General features: G+C 32.9%; 2 protein-coding genes across 2 annotated transcripts; both read left to right on the top strand.

Moving 5' to 3' along the window:
- The first annotated feature begins 298 nt into the window (after positions 1-298).
- On the top strand, positions 299-814 carry LOC138339438 (uncharacterized). Its single transcript, XM_069291035.1, has one exon. The coding sequence runs from the start codon at positions 299-301 to the stop codon at positions 812-814; it is 516 nt and encodes a 171-aa protein (XP_069147136.1).
- A 497-nt stretch (positions 815-1,311) lies between these two features.
- Positions 1,312-1,765, top strand: LOC138339437 (uncharacterized). Its single transcript, XM_069291034.1, has 2 exons — positions 1,312-1,537; positions 1,638-1,765. The coding sequence occupies exons 1-2, from the start codon at positions 1,312-1,314 to the stop codon at positions 1,763-1,765; spliced, it is 354 nt and encodes a 117-aa protein (XP_069147135.1).
- The last annotated feature ends 16,596 nt before the right edge of the window (positions 1,766-18,361 follow it).

The following is an 18,361-nucleotide window of genomic DNA, read 5'->3' as shown; positions in this document are numbered from 1 at the left end:
CAGAAGGCGATAAAAGCACAAGCCTTGGCTGATCAACTTTCAGAAAATCTTGTCGATGAAAAGTATGAATCGCTCAAGACTTATTTCACGATGAAGAGGTGTCATTTGTGGGTGAAGTAATTTCTGAAGCATATCATAGCTGAAGAGTATTCTTTGATGGAGCGGCAAATCACCAAGGAAAAGGTATCGGAGTGGTCTTAGTATTTGAAATCGGTCAACACTATCCTATGGCATCTAAACTCCGATTTGATTGCACAAACAATATGGCAGAATATGAAGCTTGCATTCTTGGGTGAAAATGGCCATTGACATGAATGTTCATGAGTTGTTGGTTATTAACGATGCAGATTTGTTGATTCATGAGGTTCTAGTAGAATGGGTTGTGAAGAACCCAAAGATCACACAGTATGTGCAATATATACGGAACTTGTGCAAGAGATTCCACAAGATTGAGTTCAGATACAGTCCCACAACACATAATGAGTTAGATGATGCACTTACCACCATCGCTTCAATGATTGAAAATCCAGATGCTGATTATATCGATCCTCTGTATATAGAGGTAAAAGAGCATCAAGTCCATTATTCACATGTTGAAGCGGAACCAGACGGTCTGCCATGGTATTTTGATATAAAGAAGTGTTTTGAAACTGGAATTTATCCAAAGAATGCAACATCCAACCAGAAAAAGTCGATACGCCATATGGCTCTCAATTTCTTTCTAAAAGGGGAAATGCTTTATAGAAAGACTCCTGATTTAGGTCTTCTTAGATGTGTTGATGCTACGAAGTTGCAAAGCTTCTGGAACAAATAGAGGTTGGAGTTGGTGGTACACACACGAATAGACTCACTCTAGCAAGGAAGATCATTCAAGCTGATTATTTTTGGATGACTATAGAGCACGATTGTTGCAAGTTTGTGTAGAAATGTCATAAGTATCAAGAGCATGGTGATTTGATTCAAGTGCCGCCTTACGAACTCAATGTTATGAGTTAACCTTTGCCATTCGTGGTTTGGGGCATGGACGTCTATGGGCCAATGAGGTCGTCTGCCTCTAATAGACACATATGCATTTTGGTTGCCATTGACTACTTCACCATGTGGGTGGAAGCAACTTCTTATAGTCGGTAACCAAAAAAGTTGTATACCATAATCCATCATTAGTGATAATGGTACGAATCTCAAAAGTCACTTGATGAGAGATATTTGTGAGCAGATCTAGATTTATCACGAAATTCAACCGCTTATAGTTCTCAATCGAATGGAGCTGTAAAGGCCGCCAATAAGAACATCAAGAAGATTTTTAGAAAAATGATTGACAATCACCAAGGTTGGCACGAGATGTTTCCATACGCTTTGTTGGGTTATCGAACGACTGTTAGAACGTCGATTGAAACTACTCCATACTTGTTAGCATATGGAACAGAAGCACTCATACCTGCTGAACTTGAGATACCTTCCTTGAGATTCATCCTAGAACCTGAGTTAAGTAATGTTGAAAGGGTCCACAAGCGGACTGATCAGTTAACATTGATTGGTGAGAAGAAAATGGTTGTTGTTTGTCATGGTCAACTATATCAACAGAGAATGATTTGCGCTTTCTACAAGAGAGTAAGAGCCATAATTTTTGAAATCAGTCAGTGTCCTTAAGCCATTTTTACTCATCGGGATAAAATTCGCACCAAATTGGAAAGGACTTTACATGGTTCGCAAGGTATTATCTGGAGGTGCTTTGATCCTGTCAGAGATAGATGGCACTGAGTAGCCAAAACCGATCATTTTAGATATGAAGCTTCGATTTTTTCTTTTGTTGTTTCCTTTATTTACTCTATTTGTTTGTAATAATTTTGTTTGGAACCCTACCCCTCTTGTAATGAACTATGTCTGATCTGAATTATCAAGAATGAGATACGTAAGCGGCCTATGTCGGCCTCAATTACCCCATTTATCCCTTTTGATATTTCTCTGTATTTGAACTACGTTCGACCTGAATTCTCAAGAGTGAGATACGTAGGCGATCAATGTTGGTCTCAGTCGATTTTTTTGTAAATTTTTTTATTATTTTTAGCCTTTGAGGGGGAACTACGTTTGACCTGATTCCTGCCTCAACGGGATACGTAGGCGCCACAAGGGTTAGGTCATATCTCCTGTAAGATTTCTATTTCTCTTTAAAATAGAAACTGAGACAGAATTTTTGAGGGGGACTTAAAAGTTCTCGAGCAAAATATTTTTTCTCAACAAGTCAAGATTGAAGTTACTTTGAGACTTGCAACTAGAACAAAACTTTTGAGAGTATCTCGAAAATTCCATGATTTTCCCACAAACAGTTAAAGATAAACCGAGACAGTCAACTGGGACAGAAATTTTGAGGATGACCTCAAAATTTCAATATTAGTTTATTGGCAGTCTAGAGAGACTTCGAGTACTTTGCAACAAATAGCTCCAAGCATCAGCCTCTGAGAAGTTCGCTAAGCCAGACGTGACATGACATTTGGCAGTGACCTTTCCCAAATACAGCTTTTTGAAAAGTCTATTTTCATAAAAAAAAATTCTTTATATTTTATCAATCTTTATATTAAATATTTTGTCTTATATATCAATAGGTGGGAGATTAGAAAAAACCGAAGATAGCAGGACAAGGAGCAGACAAGCAAAGAGATCGACATAGATTAGTTTATTTTAAAAACTAACAATTTTTTTGTGGATTCAAGTTTATATGTTTACATTAAAATCAGTATATTTCTCTATTCAAAGAATATGGAAAAGTCAATGGGCGAAGAGCTCCCCAAATTTACAATTTTTCTGTGGGTGTAGGAAATATTTTATGTTGGTTATATCGAAGACTTGAGAATATAAATAACATTATTGCATCTAATTCCCAACAACACAAAAACCATAATGAATGTACAACTATGTTCAAAGATGAAACAAATGAAAACCTTGAGGAAAGATATTTTACGAGTTTTCGTCAACTAAAGATACTTGAAGGACATTTATCTATAGTATATTATCAAACATGATAATGGTACTACCTGAAGAGTCATCTATACCATATTATCGAATCAAATGATACCGCTACTCCGAGGATCATTATTTTCTATTTTATTATTCTATTGTCGATTGGGACAATATTTTCACTCAAAAGATACCTATGAGATCACTTGTTACTCGGTGAAGCATCATCTTCCCTCAGTGTCGAGAGTTGTCATCCTTATATTCATGCATTGCAAGATAAGAGATTCATGAATTGCAAGAGAAGGAATTTATGCATCACGAGAGAAGTCATACATTGCAAGAGAAGAAAGTCATGCATCGCGGAAGAAGTCATGCATTGCAAGAGAAGGAATTCATGCATCGCAAAAAGAAGTCATGCATTACAAGAGAAAAAGATTTATGCATCGCGGAAAAGTTATGCATTGCTAGAGAAAGCCATGCATTGCAGAAGTCACGCATTGCAAGAGAAGTAATTCATGCATCGCGAAAAGAGGTCATGCATAACAAGAGAAAGAGATTTATGCATAGCGTAAAAGTCATGCATTGTAAGAGAAAGAATTCATGCATCACGAAAAAGTCATGCATTGCAAGAGAAAAAATTCATGCAATCGCGGAAAGGAAGTCATTCATAGTAAGAGAAAGAGATTCATGCATCACGGAAAAGTCATGCATTGCAAGAGAAAGAATTCATGAATCGCAGAAAAAAGTCATGCATTGCAAAATAAGGAATTCATGCATCACGGTAAAAGAGTCATGCATTGCAGGAGAAGAAAATCGTGCATCTCAAGAGAGATATTTATCAATTATCAGAAGATCAATATCAACTGCATCATTTTTCTTTGCAAGAAATTACATGAAGAGAATCATCAACAACATCAAAAGAACTGTCGACATATTGTATCAGCTTTATTACTTCGACATCAAATGAAGAGTACATTGAAGATTATATGGAAAACATAAGACATAAGCATTATTTTCTTTACGTCAAACCGAATCGAGTTGATGTCAAATATTGAAGGAGATCAAATGTGTCAAGACGGTAAAAGACGTTGTCTCCCATTTGAATGCATTTTTATACTAATGAGTTTTATCTCAGTCTTTGTTGAGTGCATCCGAAAGGATGAATTCTCCAAAAACAAACCATAGGTGCGGATGACATCAAAAATGATGTAGCACAACATGGAACTTTTTTTTGCAGCGAACTGAGACAGTCCAAAGAGGAGTGTCAAACTCTTAGGACACGAGCAGAGGAGTGACTTCTACCACAATCAAATTACACCCTTATCAGAAGGCATGTCGGCTTTTCTATAGATTTCTTGGTTTCAGTTTTGCGTCCGGAAATTTTGGTCTACTGGAAGCAGCTTTCCAATCTGAGTGACGATGCACCAAGAGCTTTGGAAAGTATGTCTATGCAAGTTCATAATTATGAGTGTAAAGCATGCCACATTCATGGATAAGAGGTTACAAGACTCCTTTTCATACTCAACTTAATTTGTCACTTGTCCAGAACCAAAAGGCTTTCCAGCATAATCGATTTCCTTTTCAACCGATAAAGTCAAACTACAAACAGCCTGATTTTAAACGTATAAGGATATGTAGGCGGGCTCGATTTAAAAACTCGACTGTATTCTAACACTCGCTCTTAAATCCTATTCCCAACAATTTCGGTCCCTTCATAATTCGGTATCGAGATGGCTTAGAATTCTTTCAAAAGTATGCATTAAATCAAGCGTATCGAACTACAAGTGGTCTGAATTCTCATATGACCTAAGATATGTAGGAGACCTATTTTTGTTGTTCGTCCATAAATCCTGAAGTCCATACCAAATTCCTTTTTAAGAAAAGATAAAGATGTGGTCGGTCAATATTGGATTAGTCAATTTCATTTTTTTTAATATCTTCCATATTTTCAAGTAAAGGGACAGTTGTTGACACCCAATTTTGACCCTCTCCAATAATAATTAATTTTTGAGCTTCTTAGATTTCAAACGATCTAAAATAATTAGTTTTATAAAATTTTAGGAAAATATAAACTTTGCAAATTATGTTGCGTAAGTTTAGAGCTGTCAATATGGGCTAGCCCAACCCATCCCGGCTAACCCATACAGGCTTTGACATTTTACGGTTCAGGTCGGGCTAGCCCATTTTTTGTGTGACCGAAAAATGGTCGGCTCAACCACTAGTACGTGGGCTACAAACTTGCCGGGCCATCCTACTTTTTAAAAAATTATATTTTTATATAATTATTAATTTAAATTATAAATTATAATTTAAAAATATTATCATAAATATCGACAAAACAATATTATATGATATTAATGTTACTACTTGTTAATCAAATTCACAAATAAAATTGACTTTATAAAATATTTATTAAGTTAAGTTACTATGTTTTAAACAAAAATTATTAAAAAAAAAATTCAAGTAAAAGTATAAATATTTTAACAAGAAATATTAACCTAATTTTTTTGAGTTTGGACTCTCTTTATTTTTAAATTTAATATTACATTATATTTTTTAATTAAATTTTATTATCCCATGGGCCGACCCTACCGATATTTCTCAAGCCCCTCAAATTGTCAGGCTTATCCAGGCCAAGCTAAAAAGCTTTTTTCTTAAATGGACTCCAAAAATCTTAGCCCAACCCATATTGACGGCTCTAAATAAGTTCTGTCATTTTTAATATTTTTGAGTAATATATATGTCTTATATAATTGCGTACATTACTAGTGTATTTTATAAACACTTCAAAAATAATCTCAAAAGATTTTATGTTTCAACAAGTTTTTATTAAATTAGTTTAGTTTAAATTATAGTTGTATTTTTGGATCACTAACTTGCAATTAAGTTAATCATTATAAGTCATTAAGATTAAGAGGCTCCTAAATTAATTACATTAATTCATCTTGTTTAAATTTTAATTTGTTAATCAACTCAACTTGGCCAAATTAACTTTTAATGAGTGAAGATTTCAAGACAATTTTGGGTCTATAGCTACAAGTTTTCCAGCAACCCCTTCTTTTAATCCAATTCGAAGAGGCCTAATTCCAACTCAAACGTATCAGTCGGATCAATGCTTTGATCCGGACCATTCCCTCTTAAATTTATATTTTTTTCAGCCCACTCTCTATTTCCAGTAACCAGTGACCCAAACCCGACCCATTCCTCTTTTCCCAGCGCACCAGCCCAATTTATTAAACTCGACCTAGACCCACACTTGTTCTTCTTTTTCTTCAGCCAAATGACGTAGAAGTAGGGGAAAACCCAGAAATTCCAGCAACCCCAAAATGTGAAAATCAGCCAGAATAGAAACCCATAAAATCTTGATCCTAGAAAATCAAGCCCACGTCGAGCAGCCCAATAGATCGTGACCAGGCCCGTCTTTCCAATGTGTTTTCCCTAGTACATTTGTACTGTTTGCAGCAGCAAAAGCAACCATGAGGCATGTACTTTTCATTATGATGGCTTGAGATGACCTCACGTCGATTAGCAAGGACGTTAGAATCGATAGAAGTCATCGATTCTCCTTTCCTCTCTCGAAATGGAGTTGAAATCTCATAAAAAGGGTGTTTAGCCTAAGTGGTGAAAAGTTTAGGTATTTTAAATTTGAATTAGGGCTCGATTTTGGTAAAACAAATTGACCCGTTTCCCCCCACTTTTTTCAAACTCAAGTTTCCTACTATATATTGCTTATTATTCACCGTTGAAAGAGGGAATTTTTTTTAAAAAGTTTTTGGGAGCTTTTCTTTTGGTTGGAGAATTTTTAGGAGGAAATTTTTTGGAGATTGGATTTGGATAAAAAAAATTTGGGAGCCTTACTTAGCAAGAATACAAAAAAAACTTGCACTAGCACTTAAAAGACGCACTATAGACACTTCCAAAAATAGAGAGCTTTTCGAATTTGTGCCTATTTTTCTTGTTTGCTATCTGAGTCTAGTTCACATCATAGGAGTCTCTTCGTAGTGATGGAATAGCTCGCCCCTTGCTACTCGTCGTCTCTTCGCTGCACCGGAAAAGGTGATCTTTCTTCTTCCTTTTTTTCTTTTCTTTTCTCGGTATTCTTCTTGCCTCTGTCTCCATCTTTATATAATATGTTTGATGTATGGAAAAGTTTTGATACGTGACTACTTGTTTTCTGTTCACTATTGATTTGTTGATGATGATTCGATGTGCACATGTTTTCTTAGTCATTTCAGTGATCTAGTCCTATGTCGAGTTAAAAGCTTCGTGAGTTTGGATTTGGCATGTTGGTTTATCGTCTTCGTATTAGGAGTTTGCTTTGGTTACTCTTTATTCTTGTGTGTTTGTTTTGAGTGGAGTCAAAGCTCTGTCTTCTTCCTTTCTTCAAAATATTTATTTATTATTGCTTTTGATACTATTGTCCTTACAACCTTGTTTCGGGTTATTTAAATAAATGTTAATCTATCGATGTTTTGAGGGTTGGTGATCATTTTCCAACATGTTGTAGCTAATTAAATCGTAGTGGTATCTTTTATGTTATTTATTTATTTCGTCCAAATTTGAAGAGATCTATCGTGTTTTTAGCTCGATGTCTATCGTAACATTTAGGTGGTACATTTTCTCAATGACACTTCTTTTTCTTTGCATTTGTATATTCATGTCTACATGAGCTTATGCCATTGTATATTTCTGAAAATTAGGTTGCTTGGTTTCAATTATTGGCAGTCATATTTTAGCTTTCTTTCTTTCTTCTTCATCCGTCGCTCAAAAGAATTGAGTTCGTTGTTCCTTACAAAATTTTTTTGTTCCCTTCGTCTCCTTTCATGTGTTAATCCAGCATCCCTAGACACCATTAAATAAAGTTGGTAAGACTATAGAATGAGATGTTTTTTGCAGCATATTCCCTCTCAACATTGTGAGTTGTTATAGACTATCGGCTAAGTATGCCCACATATTATAATATGTTCATAAGTTTATGTCTGGGTCACACTTTCATGTCGAACTTTATTTTATGTTGTTAATTTGTCTTAGCCTCCACTGAATCTTACCTTAACTGATATCTCATTATTTAATTGTTTAAAAAATGCTAATGGTGTAATTTTATTTTTGTTGTTGCATTGATTCTTTCGAGTCTATTGGACACTTTCTTCCAAACTTTGCATATTGAGTTTGGGCCTTTAAGACCCAATTTTCCTTTATCGAGTCAATTGGGTCAAGGGAAACTGAGGAAGCAGATCAAGAATTGAAGAGCTTGGGCAAGGGCCCACATCTTATTTTGCTTTTAGATGTATTTGTTAAATATTAGGCCTGAAGCCTGAAGAAAAAATATTTACCTTTCATGATTAGTTTAGGACATGTACCGAATTGAGTGAGCCGAAGGCCCAAAATGGAAACGGATCCAAACACCAGTCCAGGCGGACAGAAACCAAATGCGGAACTAACCATCTCTTTCTCTTACCTTATCGCTCTGTTGTTTGTTATTAATTGCCGTTAGCCTTAGGGTTAAAAATTCAATTTCCAGCAAGACATCACTTCGTTTTAACCACTTAATCAAGTCAACAAAACCTAATATATATTTAAAAATATAAATTTTGCAAGTTAGATATCTCACTCAGAAAGTAGGTCGATATTTCATCTTTAAAGGATCCTAAATTATTTTAAAAATCAACAAAGTTACACCTTTAAGCAAACAAATTAGTTGTCGGATAATTGCAAGTTAGCGAATATTTCCTAGGTGTCGTAAAAACCTTCCTAAGATATTAATAAGAACCTACAAACCCCCTTTAAGGTTTTCAATTGATTTTCTGTGCAAATCTTTTGAAATAAAGGTTTCTTGATTTTTCCTAAAAATTAAGTGGCGACTCTAAAGTCAGTCTTAAACCATAAATAAATATTTTTTCTTTAAATAAAACAATGTTATCGTTATTGAGAAATAGGGCATATAAAAGGATATTGCCGAGCCGATGAAAGCAATATGGCTCAAAAAGTTGCAGAAGAAGAATAAGAGTGAGAAAAGTGTTTAGTAGCTGAGGCTCAAGCAATAGATGTCATGATTTCCATCAATCTTGAAAGAGTCCGGACCTAGGATATAGAATATAATACATCCGATCACTTAAAGAAGCAAGAAGTTGATGTTATCGGTATAAAGCAAGAAATATTTGAGGATGTTCCAAGTGCTGATATGGTAGCTTCAATCGAAGAAATCAATGAAATAGATTCTGAACAGGAGTGTCTGGAGCTATATGTGTCGATGGTGACCTTTATAAAGAAAGTACTTAGAAAGATGTATGGGAAGTTGAAGTCTCTGATCAATCGTCAATCATATAGAGTTTGGCCATTGGCTTAGATCAAATATTTGAAGCAAATGGAGAAAATGTTGATCAAATAGAGGAAGAAGTTGACATTAAAGTCTGGAGTCAAACGATATGCTCTTTGAAAACTCCGAAGCTCCAAAAAAATATATCAAGGAGATGATAAGAGAATATGACAGTAGGTCCTACGTTGGTGTTGAGACTTCACAGAAAATTGATAGTGCTTGTTTCGATAATATTATTGTTGAGAAGTTGAGAGAAATGGGGAGTTTGAGAACTCAACAAGGATACAATCTACATGGATCAAGTGACGGTGAAAAATCTTTATCATTTGAAGAAGGAAGAGAAGTACGGAAGAAAATGCTGCGATTTTCACCAAAACATGACTCAAAGCTTCGTTTGAGTTCTTCCACAACAAGTGTGGGGTAGTTTCAAAAAATCACTTTAAGGAGGAGTGTGAAAAATGATAAATTTGATTTTTGGAATATCATAAATTTTTCTAGTATAGTTTCTAGAATGGTCTAGTGTAATACTTAGAATAATTATCTTGAAGATATATCTAGATATTCTAGAGAAAGTGCTAGAAGATAAGTTTTGGTTAGTGAGCATTTTAATATTTTATATTATGTTAAAATTGCTCATTTTTAATGGCTTATTGGTGCCTAATTACTCACTTGTTAATCAATGTTTACAGGCATAATTGCCTTTATTTGTTGAACCATTGGAAGTTACTGTTTGAGGGAGAGTTGATCAACCATGGCCATTACTTCTCTAACTTATTTCTCCTTTATTTTCACTCTTTATTCCTCTATTATTCTTTGTAACCTATATAACATATGTAACTTCTAAGACCATTAGCTTCACTAATTACTACACCATTATCTTCCTATTCATTGCTAGGAAGACTTCTTGTAGTAGAAATAGTGGTGGTTTTCATTTGGTTTTATACATACAACACATAACAGAAAATATAAAGTGATAAAGTTTCTCAAAAAGAGAGTTCTTATTAGTTGAAGGGAGGTGTACTTTTTGTGGAGCTTTAGACTCAACTCTTGTCCAGAATTGTTGAGTTATTTGTGAATAGGTTGTTTGTATCTTGGAGGGGGCAAGTCAAAGAGGAATACTGCTGGACCGGTGAAAATATTTCATGCAGTGGGCTTGAATCTATTTAAAGAGAGCGAGATATCCACACCTCAGCCTGAAGAGATTTTATTTCTTCATTTCATTTTCAGTTGTAATATTGTATTTTTTATTATCTTGTACATTTTTACTGATATTTTTAAGGAAATTCAACATGGCTACAAATGAAAAAAACTATGGATGTCAAGTTGGGAGATCTTAACAAGTCATTTTGGTTCAATGGTAACCATTTTAATAGATAGAGGGATAAAGTATTTTTCTACTTAAGTCTTCTCAATGTTTCTTATGTGTTAACTGAGAAGAATCTGAATAAAGTAGACATCACCTCTATGAATGATGATGAAACTATTTCTCATCTTGAGAAAGTGGAAAAGTACAATGGTGATTCCTATAAATGTCGGTATTATATTGTTAATTGTCTATCTGATAACTTTTATGATTATTATGATAGAACTTACTCTATTGCAAAGAAAATTTGGAAGGCATTGCCAAGTAAATATGATACCGAAGAGATGGGAACGAAAAATATACGGCTAGTAGATTCTTTCATTGTCAAAGATGGATAATAAATTAGTTGTAGACCAAGATCAAGACTTTACCATGATTGTTGGAGAGTTTAGGTCCGAAGAGGTTAAAATTGGAGATAAACTTATTGTTTGTGCCATAGTAGATAAACTTCCACCTTCTTGGAAGGAATTTCAAAAAATTATGCGCCACAAACAAAAGGAAACCTCTCTTTAAACCTTGATAATGAAAGTCCGCATGGAAGAAGAAGCAAAAGAACAAGATGCATTTTTACAAATAGAAAAAAACAATATCACAACGAAGGTAAACTTAATTATTTCGAATAATGCTACTGTTGAAACTCACAAAAATTCTTCTTTGAAGCCTAAGAAAAAGAATTCAAGAAAAGTAATGGTATACCTCCCAAGAAAAATAATGGTGAAAATAACCAAGCACAAAATCATCAAGTTCAAGAAAAGGTATCATGCTTTGTTTGTGGCAAGAGTGCGCATATTGCTCGATTTTACAGATTTTAAAAACATGGTCCTAACCCTCAGGCAAACGTTATCGAAGAATCTTTTTTGGCGGTGATTACAGACATAATAAACATGCTTGAGAATATTGATGGATGGTGGGATGATTCTGGTGCAAACCGTCATGTCTGTTATGACAAACACTGATTTAAAAAATATACTCATTTTGAGGAGCCCAAAATTATCATTCTTGGTGATGCTCACACTACTCAACTTCTTGAAAAGGGAGATGTCGAATTGTGTTTTACTTCTAGAAGGGTGTTAACTTTGAAAGATGCACTTTATACTCCTTCTATGACAAAAAGTTGATGTCTAGTTTTCTTCTTAATAAAGCAGACTTTAAATAGATTATTGAATCTAATCAACATGTAATAGTGAAGAAGGATATTTTTGTGGAGGAGGGGTATGCATGTGATGGGATGTTTGAGTTGAATGTTGAAATGAATAAAACTTCAACTTCTGTTTATATGATTTCTTCTACCAATTTTTGGCATGCTCGTTTTTGTCAAATTAACGATCGTTATGTTGGAATCATGAGTAGTTTAGGATTAATCCCAATGGTTAAAAAGAATTTTGAAAAGTGTGGGGATTTTAGTAAAGCTAAAATCACTAAAAGGTCTTTCAAGTTGAAAGAAAAACTCATTTGCTAGAATTAGTTCATACTAATATTTGTGAACTTGGTTGATTTTTAACTCATGGAGGTAATAAATATTTTATCACTTTAATTGATGATTTTTCTAAGTTTACATATGTTTACTTGATGAAAAATAAAAGTGATGCTTTTGAAAATTTCAAAACTTATCTCCATGAGGTTAAAAATCAGTTTGGAAGAAAAATAAAAAGAATTAGAAGTGATAGAGGTCGTGAATATGAATCAAATGAATTTAGTTCTTTTGTTAGATCATAAAAATAATTTATGAAGTTACTCCTCCTTTTTCTCCTTCATCTAATGGAGTAGCGGAAGAAAAAATAAAACTTTGATTGAATTTACTAATGTCATGCTTATTGACTCACATGTACCTTTAAATTTTTGGGGTGAAGCTAGTATAACTAATTGTTATGTGTTGAATCGTGTGCCTCATAAAAATTATAAATTGACACCTTTTGAATTGTGGAAAGATTACAAGTCAAGTGTGGGTTTGTCTAAACTTTGTGAGGTTAATGGATCTCAAGATTACAAAGTTGGTTAAGAAAGTTACTACTTGTGCTTTTCTTGGTTATGCTTCAAATAGTACAAGGTATATATTTATTAATCTTGAAGATAATATTGTAATAGAATCCGATGATGCTATTATTCATGTAAATAAATTTCCATTTGATTCTAAAAATAGCGGGGGTCAAAGGATTGAACAAAATATTTTGTCACTACCTAGTTCTTTTACTTCTACTTTGAAAAATAAAGAAGATAATGATTTTGAGTTAAGAAGTAAAAGAGCTAGGGTAAAAAAGATTTTGCTCCTGATTTTTATGTGTTTAATGTTGAAAATGATCCTCTAACTTTGAAAGAAGCATTACCTTCACATGATACTATTTTTGAAAAGAGGATGTAAATGATGAAATGAAATCTCTAATTTCTAGTAAAATTTGGAAGTTAGCTGATTTACCATCGGGTTGTAAAACTATTGGTTGTAAATGGATCTTATGAAAAAAGTTAAAACTGGATGGACCTATTGATAAATATAAGGTTAGGCTAGTTGAAAAAGGTTTTAAACAACTATAAGGCCTAGAATTTTTGGATACTTTTTCTCCGGGTCACAAGAATTACATCAATAAGACTTTTAGTTGTTATGGCTGAAATTTTTGACTTGCAAATTCATCAAATGGATGTAAAAACTGTTTTTTTTTCTAAATGGAGACCTAAATGAAGAAACTTATATGGATCAACCCGAGTGTTTTGTTGAAACAGTCCAAGAAATCAAAGTACTAAACTTACTAAATCCCTATATGAATTGAAACAAGCACCAAAGAAATGAAATGAATTTGATTCCTGCATAATTATTCAAAATGGTTTTAAAACAAATGAGTGTGATAAGTGCATATATCATAACTCTTGGAATAATTCACATGTTGATTATTTGCCTATATGTTGATGACTTGTTGATCTTTGACTTTAACATGAATGTTATTGATGAAACTAAAAATATTCTTAGAAGTCATTTTGATATGAAAGATCTTGGTGAGACAAATTTTATTCTTGGAATAAAAGTAACAAGAACATATGAGGAAATTTTCCTTGACCAGAGTTACATTATGTTGAGAAAATTTTGAAAAAATATAACTTTCATGATTACAAACATGTTGCTACTCCTTTTGATTCAAGTGTTCACTTTTTTCCTCTTGAAAGTGAAAATGATGTAATAAATCAAAAGAAATATGCTAGTATAATCGAAAATTTGAGATATATTACTGATTGCACTAGGACTAATATTCATATGCAGTAGGAGTGCTTGGCAGGTTTACAAGCAAGCCAGGTAATGAACATCGGCATGTTGTAACAAGAGTTGTGAAATATTTAATTGGAATGAAAATTTGTGGTTTGTTCTATAAAAACTATCCTGCTATACTTGAAGATTTTTGTGATGCGGATTGGAACAGTTTATCAGGCGATTCATGTTCTACCACTAGTTATGTCTTTACTTTACGTGGTGGTACTGTTTGTTGGAGATCAAAAAGCAAACAATAATTTTTAACTCTGCCATGAAGGTTGAACTAATTGTTTTAGCTTCAGTTAGTAAGGAAGCGAATTGCTTAAGAGATTTATTATTTCAAATTTCTTATTTTGAAAAATCAGTTCCTCCTATTTTAATTTATTGTGATAGCACCGCTGCAATTGGTAGAGTTCAAAACCGTTACAATGGTAAATCCAAACCTATAAGGAGGAAACACAGTAATGTAACGTCATATTTGACAAATGGTACCATTAATGTTGATTATGTGAAATCTTGCGATAATCTTGCAGATCCTCTTACTAAAGCCTTAACAAGAGAAAAAGTTTGGAGCACATCGGGGGGGGGGGGGGGGGGAGGTGAGATTGAAGCCTATAAATGCTTGAGTCATATATGAGGAAGCCCAATCTAGGGACTAGAGATCCTATAACTAGGTTCAAAGGGAAAAACTAATCATATGATGACTTTTTGTGAAAAAATGCATTATCTTTTTGTTCCCTCCCTATGATGTGGGTGCATTTTTTTCCTATAGTTTGTGAAGGCTGAGTTAATAAAACTCTTAATGAATATTTGTAGCCCGTATGGGTGCAGTGTTAATCTTACAGGGGACACTCTCAAAAAATTTCACCTATGTGATGTGTGGAAGTAGGTCGCTTTCTATGAGAATTAGTATTATTCTCAAAAACACTCGTGAAACCTTGATAGCACATGACCGTAACCTGCTGGCTTTTAGAGCTCATGTCAACACCTTGATTATAATGTGTGGACAGAGATATTTTATTTCCCTCAAGAAGTCACAGTTCAAGTCTGAGACTACTACGACTCTGGAGTAAAAATTACTGTTTCACTAAGTGAAGGTTCAATGAGAGCACACCTTCATTATGCATGACAGTCTTCCTTCAACTGATATATTCTCTTAGTTTAATATTAAAATGAGTGGGGTATTATTGGTTAATGAGCATTTTAATATTATATTTTATGTTAAAATTGCTCGTATTCTTAAATGGCTTATTGGTACCTTATTATTCACCTGTTAATCAATGTTATAATTACCATTATTTGTTGAACCATTGGAAGTTACTGTCTGAGGGAGAAGTTGGTCAACCATGGCCATTACTTCTTCTTAAACTTATTTCTCCTTTATCCTCACCTTTTATTCCTTTATTATTCTTTGTAACTTATGCAATATATGTAACTCCTAAGATCATTACTTTTACTATTTACTACACTATTATCTTCTTATTCATTGTTAAGAAGACTTTTTATAGTATAAACAGTGGTGGTTTTCATTTGGTTTTAGACATACAACACATAAGAGAAGATATAGAGTGATAAAGTATGTCAAAAAGAGAGTTCTTATTGGTTGAAAGGAGGTGTTATTTTTGTGGAGCTTTAGACTCAACTCTTGTCTAGAGTTGTTGATTATCTTTTGTGAATAGGATATTATATCCTGGAGGGGACAAGTCAAAGAGGACTACTGCTGGACCGGTGAAAACATTTGTTGCAGTGGACTGAAATTTCTTTAAAGAGAGCAAGATATTTGCGCCTCAGTGTGAAGAGATTTTATTTCTTCATTTCGTTTTCAGCTCTAATATTGTATTTTTTGTTATCTTGTAAGTTTTCACTAACAATAAGTTCACAAGAACCTTCTTGAAAATATTTTTGTAGTAAATAATAGAATAGTCTAGAGCTTGTAGTATCTAGAACAATCCCTACGTTAGTATAAATATGAGATGATATTGTACAATTATAATCAACCAAAGCAACTCAAGAACAACCTAATAAAAGAGTATTCTTCCATAAACAAGTTCTCCTTTCTAGGTTCTTCTTCGTTAGTTGAGTCTTCCGATCTTGGTTAACGATCTTGAGCTAGTAGAAGATTTCCCGATTATACTTTTTTTTTGTTATTCTCTACAATACCATAGCCTAGCTTAAAAGTTTGTGTCACCCAAAAAGTTTGAAGTTATGAACAATCTAAACCTAATTTCATACTCAAGGTCGAGGTCTATAGCTAAGAAACTTTATTTGGCTGCATACAATCACTTCGATTTTGAAGTTTACCAATTTAACTTATTGATTATTGATTTGTAGGGATGTAATCGTTACAGAACCTTTAAGATATAAACTTATTAGTAATTGGTTAATAGGTTATCAATTTAATCGTTAAGATTTGACACAAAAAAAATTTACTGAAAATCACTTAGAAACAATGTGACAAATCAAATGTACCATGCATATGAGTTCAGAAATTACATCTTGATAAAAAACAAACTCTTTTACATTGTAGAATAAGAGTTTGAAATATCCATAAATAAATGTAGGAAACTAAACTCTAAGTCAAGGATTTTATAAACAAAATGGTATAAATATAATTATTTAATTTGCTATTGGGTTATCGGTTAATCCGTTAAGAAAAAAATTCAAACCATGAAAAATCAATAACGCGATAACAAAAAATTAAGTTTGTTATTAAAACCGTCAAAAGAATAACTTTTTTGGTTGAAATTATGACGTTCGATTCAATCCTAATCGAGTGGATAACACTAATTATTAATAATATTATAAAATTCATAAATGTATAAATTAGTCACGTGAGAAATACTAATGCGATAACGTGAAAAATTAGTAATTAAGGGCTAATCATACATGAATTAAAAATGATTTTTTCTTTAAAAATGAGCCGTTTGGAGTGTTCTTTTTTTTAACCAAAAAAAAACGTTTTTATCTAAAGAATAATAGGTTAAACTTAAATGATTTTAAGTCAAAAAACATAAAATAACGGAAGACCTATTTTTAATTTTAACTTATTTTAAGTTATTTTTAACCTTGTGAATATACTATAACTTATTTTAAGTCATTTTGACTTATTTTTTAATTTGAAAAACTTACTTTTAAGTCAATTCAAACACCCTCTTAAACTTTAAAACTTTGTAACTTTGGCTATTCTTTAAATTGTGGTCCTAAAATTAGGAATGACAATGGCACGGGACATGTGTTGGATGGGGCGGGATGGGTTAAAGAAGAAGCGGGGCGGGTTGGACTACTTCATAAAAATATTGAAGCGGGGCGAGGCAGGTTATAAATTAAAATTTTTAATCCGCAATTTCATACTAGGTTAAGGAGCAAAAGTATTATATATACTACAACTAGGGGTGTTCGTGGTTTGAATAAAAATCGATCCAAATCAAAAAATCAAACCAAATTGATTTAATTTCGATTATGATTTGGTTTGGTTTTAGATTGTTAAGGACCAATAGTATTTGATTTGATTATGATTTTGATCGAAAAAATCGAATAAATAACCGAACTGAACCAACAAGTTATATACATATGTTTTAGTATTATACATACATAATGTTTATATTGATAAACAATTTAAAGATTGTATATGTTTCATCAAAATTTATATATAATTTACTTATGAAAAAAAGTGTAACGTGAAAACATTTTTCTTATTGGTTTCATGTATATGAGTGTCTATCGAAATTCTTTGTGGGACTGAAAAAGTCATTGTCTCTGCCTTCTAATGCCAAAATAGTGAATTTTGAAGTTTTATTCAGTAAATTCAATGATCGAATATTTTGTGATGACATTCATTCTAACTGGCTTTTATCTTTTGAATGGATAGATTGTTTTCACTTTTTTCACATTTTGAATGACTTGTTTCTTTTATTTTTATGTTTGGTTAATAACCGAACTAAACCAAACCAAAATAAAAACTAACCAAATCGATAAATGTGCATTATATTTGATATGGTTTGGTTTTGATAATTTTAAAACCGATTAAATTAATATGATTTTGACCAATAATCGATCTAAATCAACCCGTGAACACCCTAACTACAACTTTAAAAAGTTAAAAGAAGATTAAAACTAAATACGGTAATATAAGTATTATTAGATATAAATGAAATCATGTACAGTTACAAACTATTTTGTATATCAAATTCTTATTATTATCATTATTATTATCATATATTAGGTATCAACAATGTATATCTAAATATACCAAATAAAATATTTGTATGTTGGGTGGAGCAGAAATCTTTGCTACCTAAAATCGAATATTTGTGCACTACCCAATCATTCTAGGGCGTGTATTTTGACATCGATCCACTTTGGAGTAAAATTCACAAACAACACACTTGTCGGCGAAATTTCAACCGAGAAATGATCAGTGGACGTTATTTCTACATAAATAATAAGCATCAACTACTGAGGCATTACAATCTAACAAATACATACGATACAC

The sequence above is a fragment of the Solanum lycopersicum genome, chromosome 11 (genome assembly GCF_036512215.1).
Source record: "Solanum lycopersicum chromosome 11, SLM_r2.1".
Taxonomy (NCBI): Eukaryota; Viridiplantae; Streptophyta; class Magnoliopsida; order Solanales; family Solanaceae; genus Solanum; species Solanum lycopersicum.
This window is presented reverse-complemented; position numbering and strand designations above follow the sequence as displayed.

Excerpts from the sequence above, each read along its gene's own strand:
- LOC138339438 (XM_069291035.1), top strand. The coding sequence starts at position 299 with ATGGCCATTGACATGAATGTTCATGAGTTGTTGGTTATTAACGATGCA.
- LOC138339437 (XM_069291034.1), top strand. The coding sequence starts at position 1,312 with ATGATTGACAATCACCAAGGTTGGCACGAGATGTTTCCATACGCTTTG. Across the intron at positions 1,538-1,637 it reads TGATCAGTTAACATTGATTG|TCAGTGTCCTTAAGCCATTT; the intron begins GTGAGAAGAAAA and ends TTTTGAAATCAG.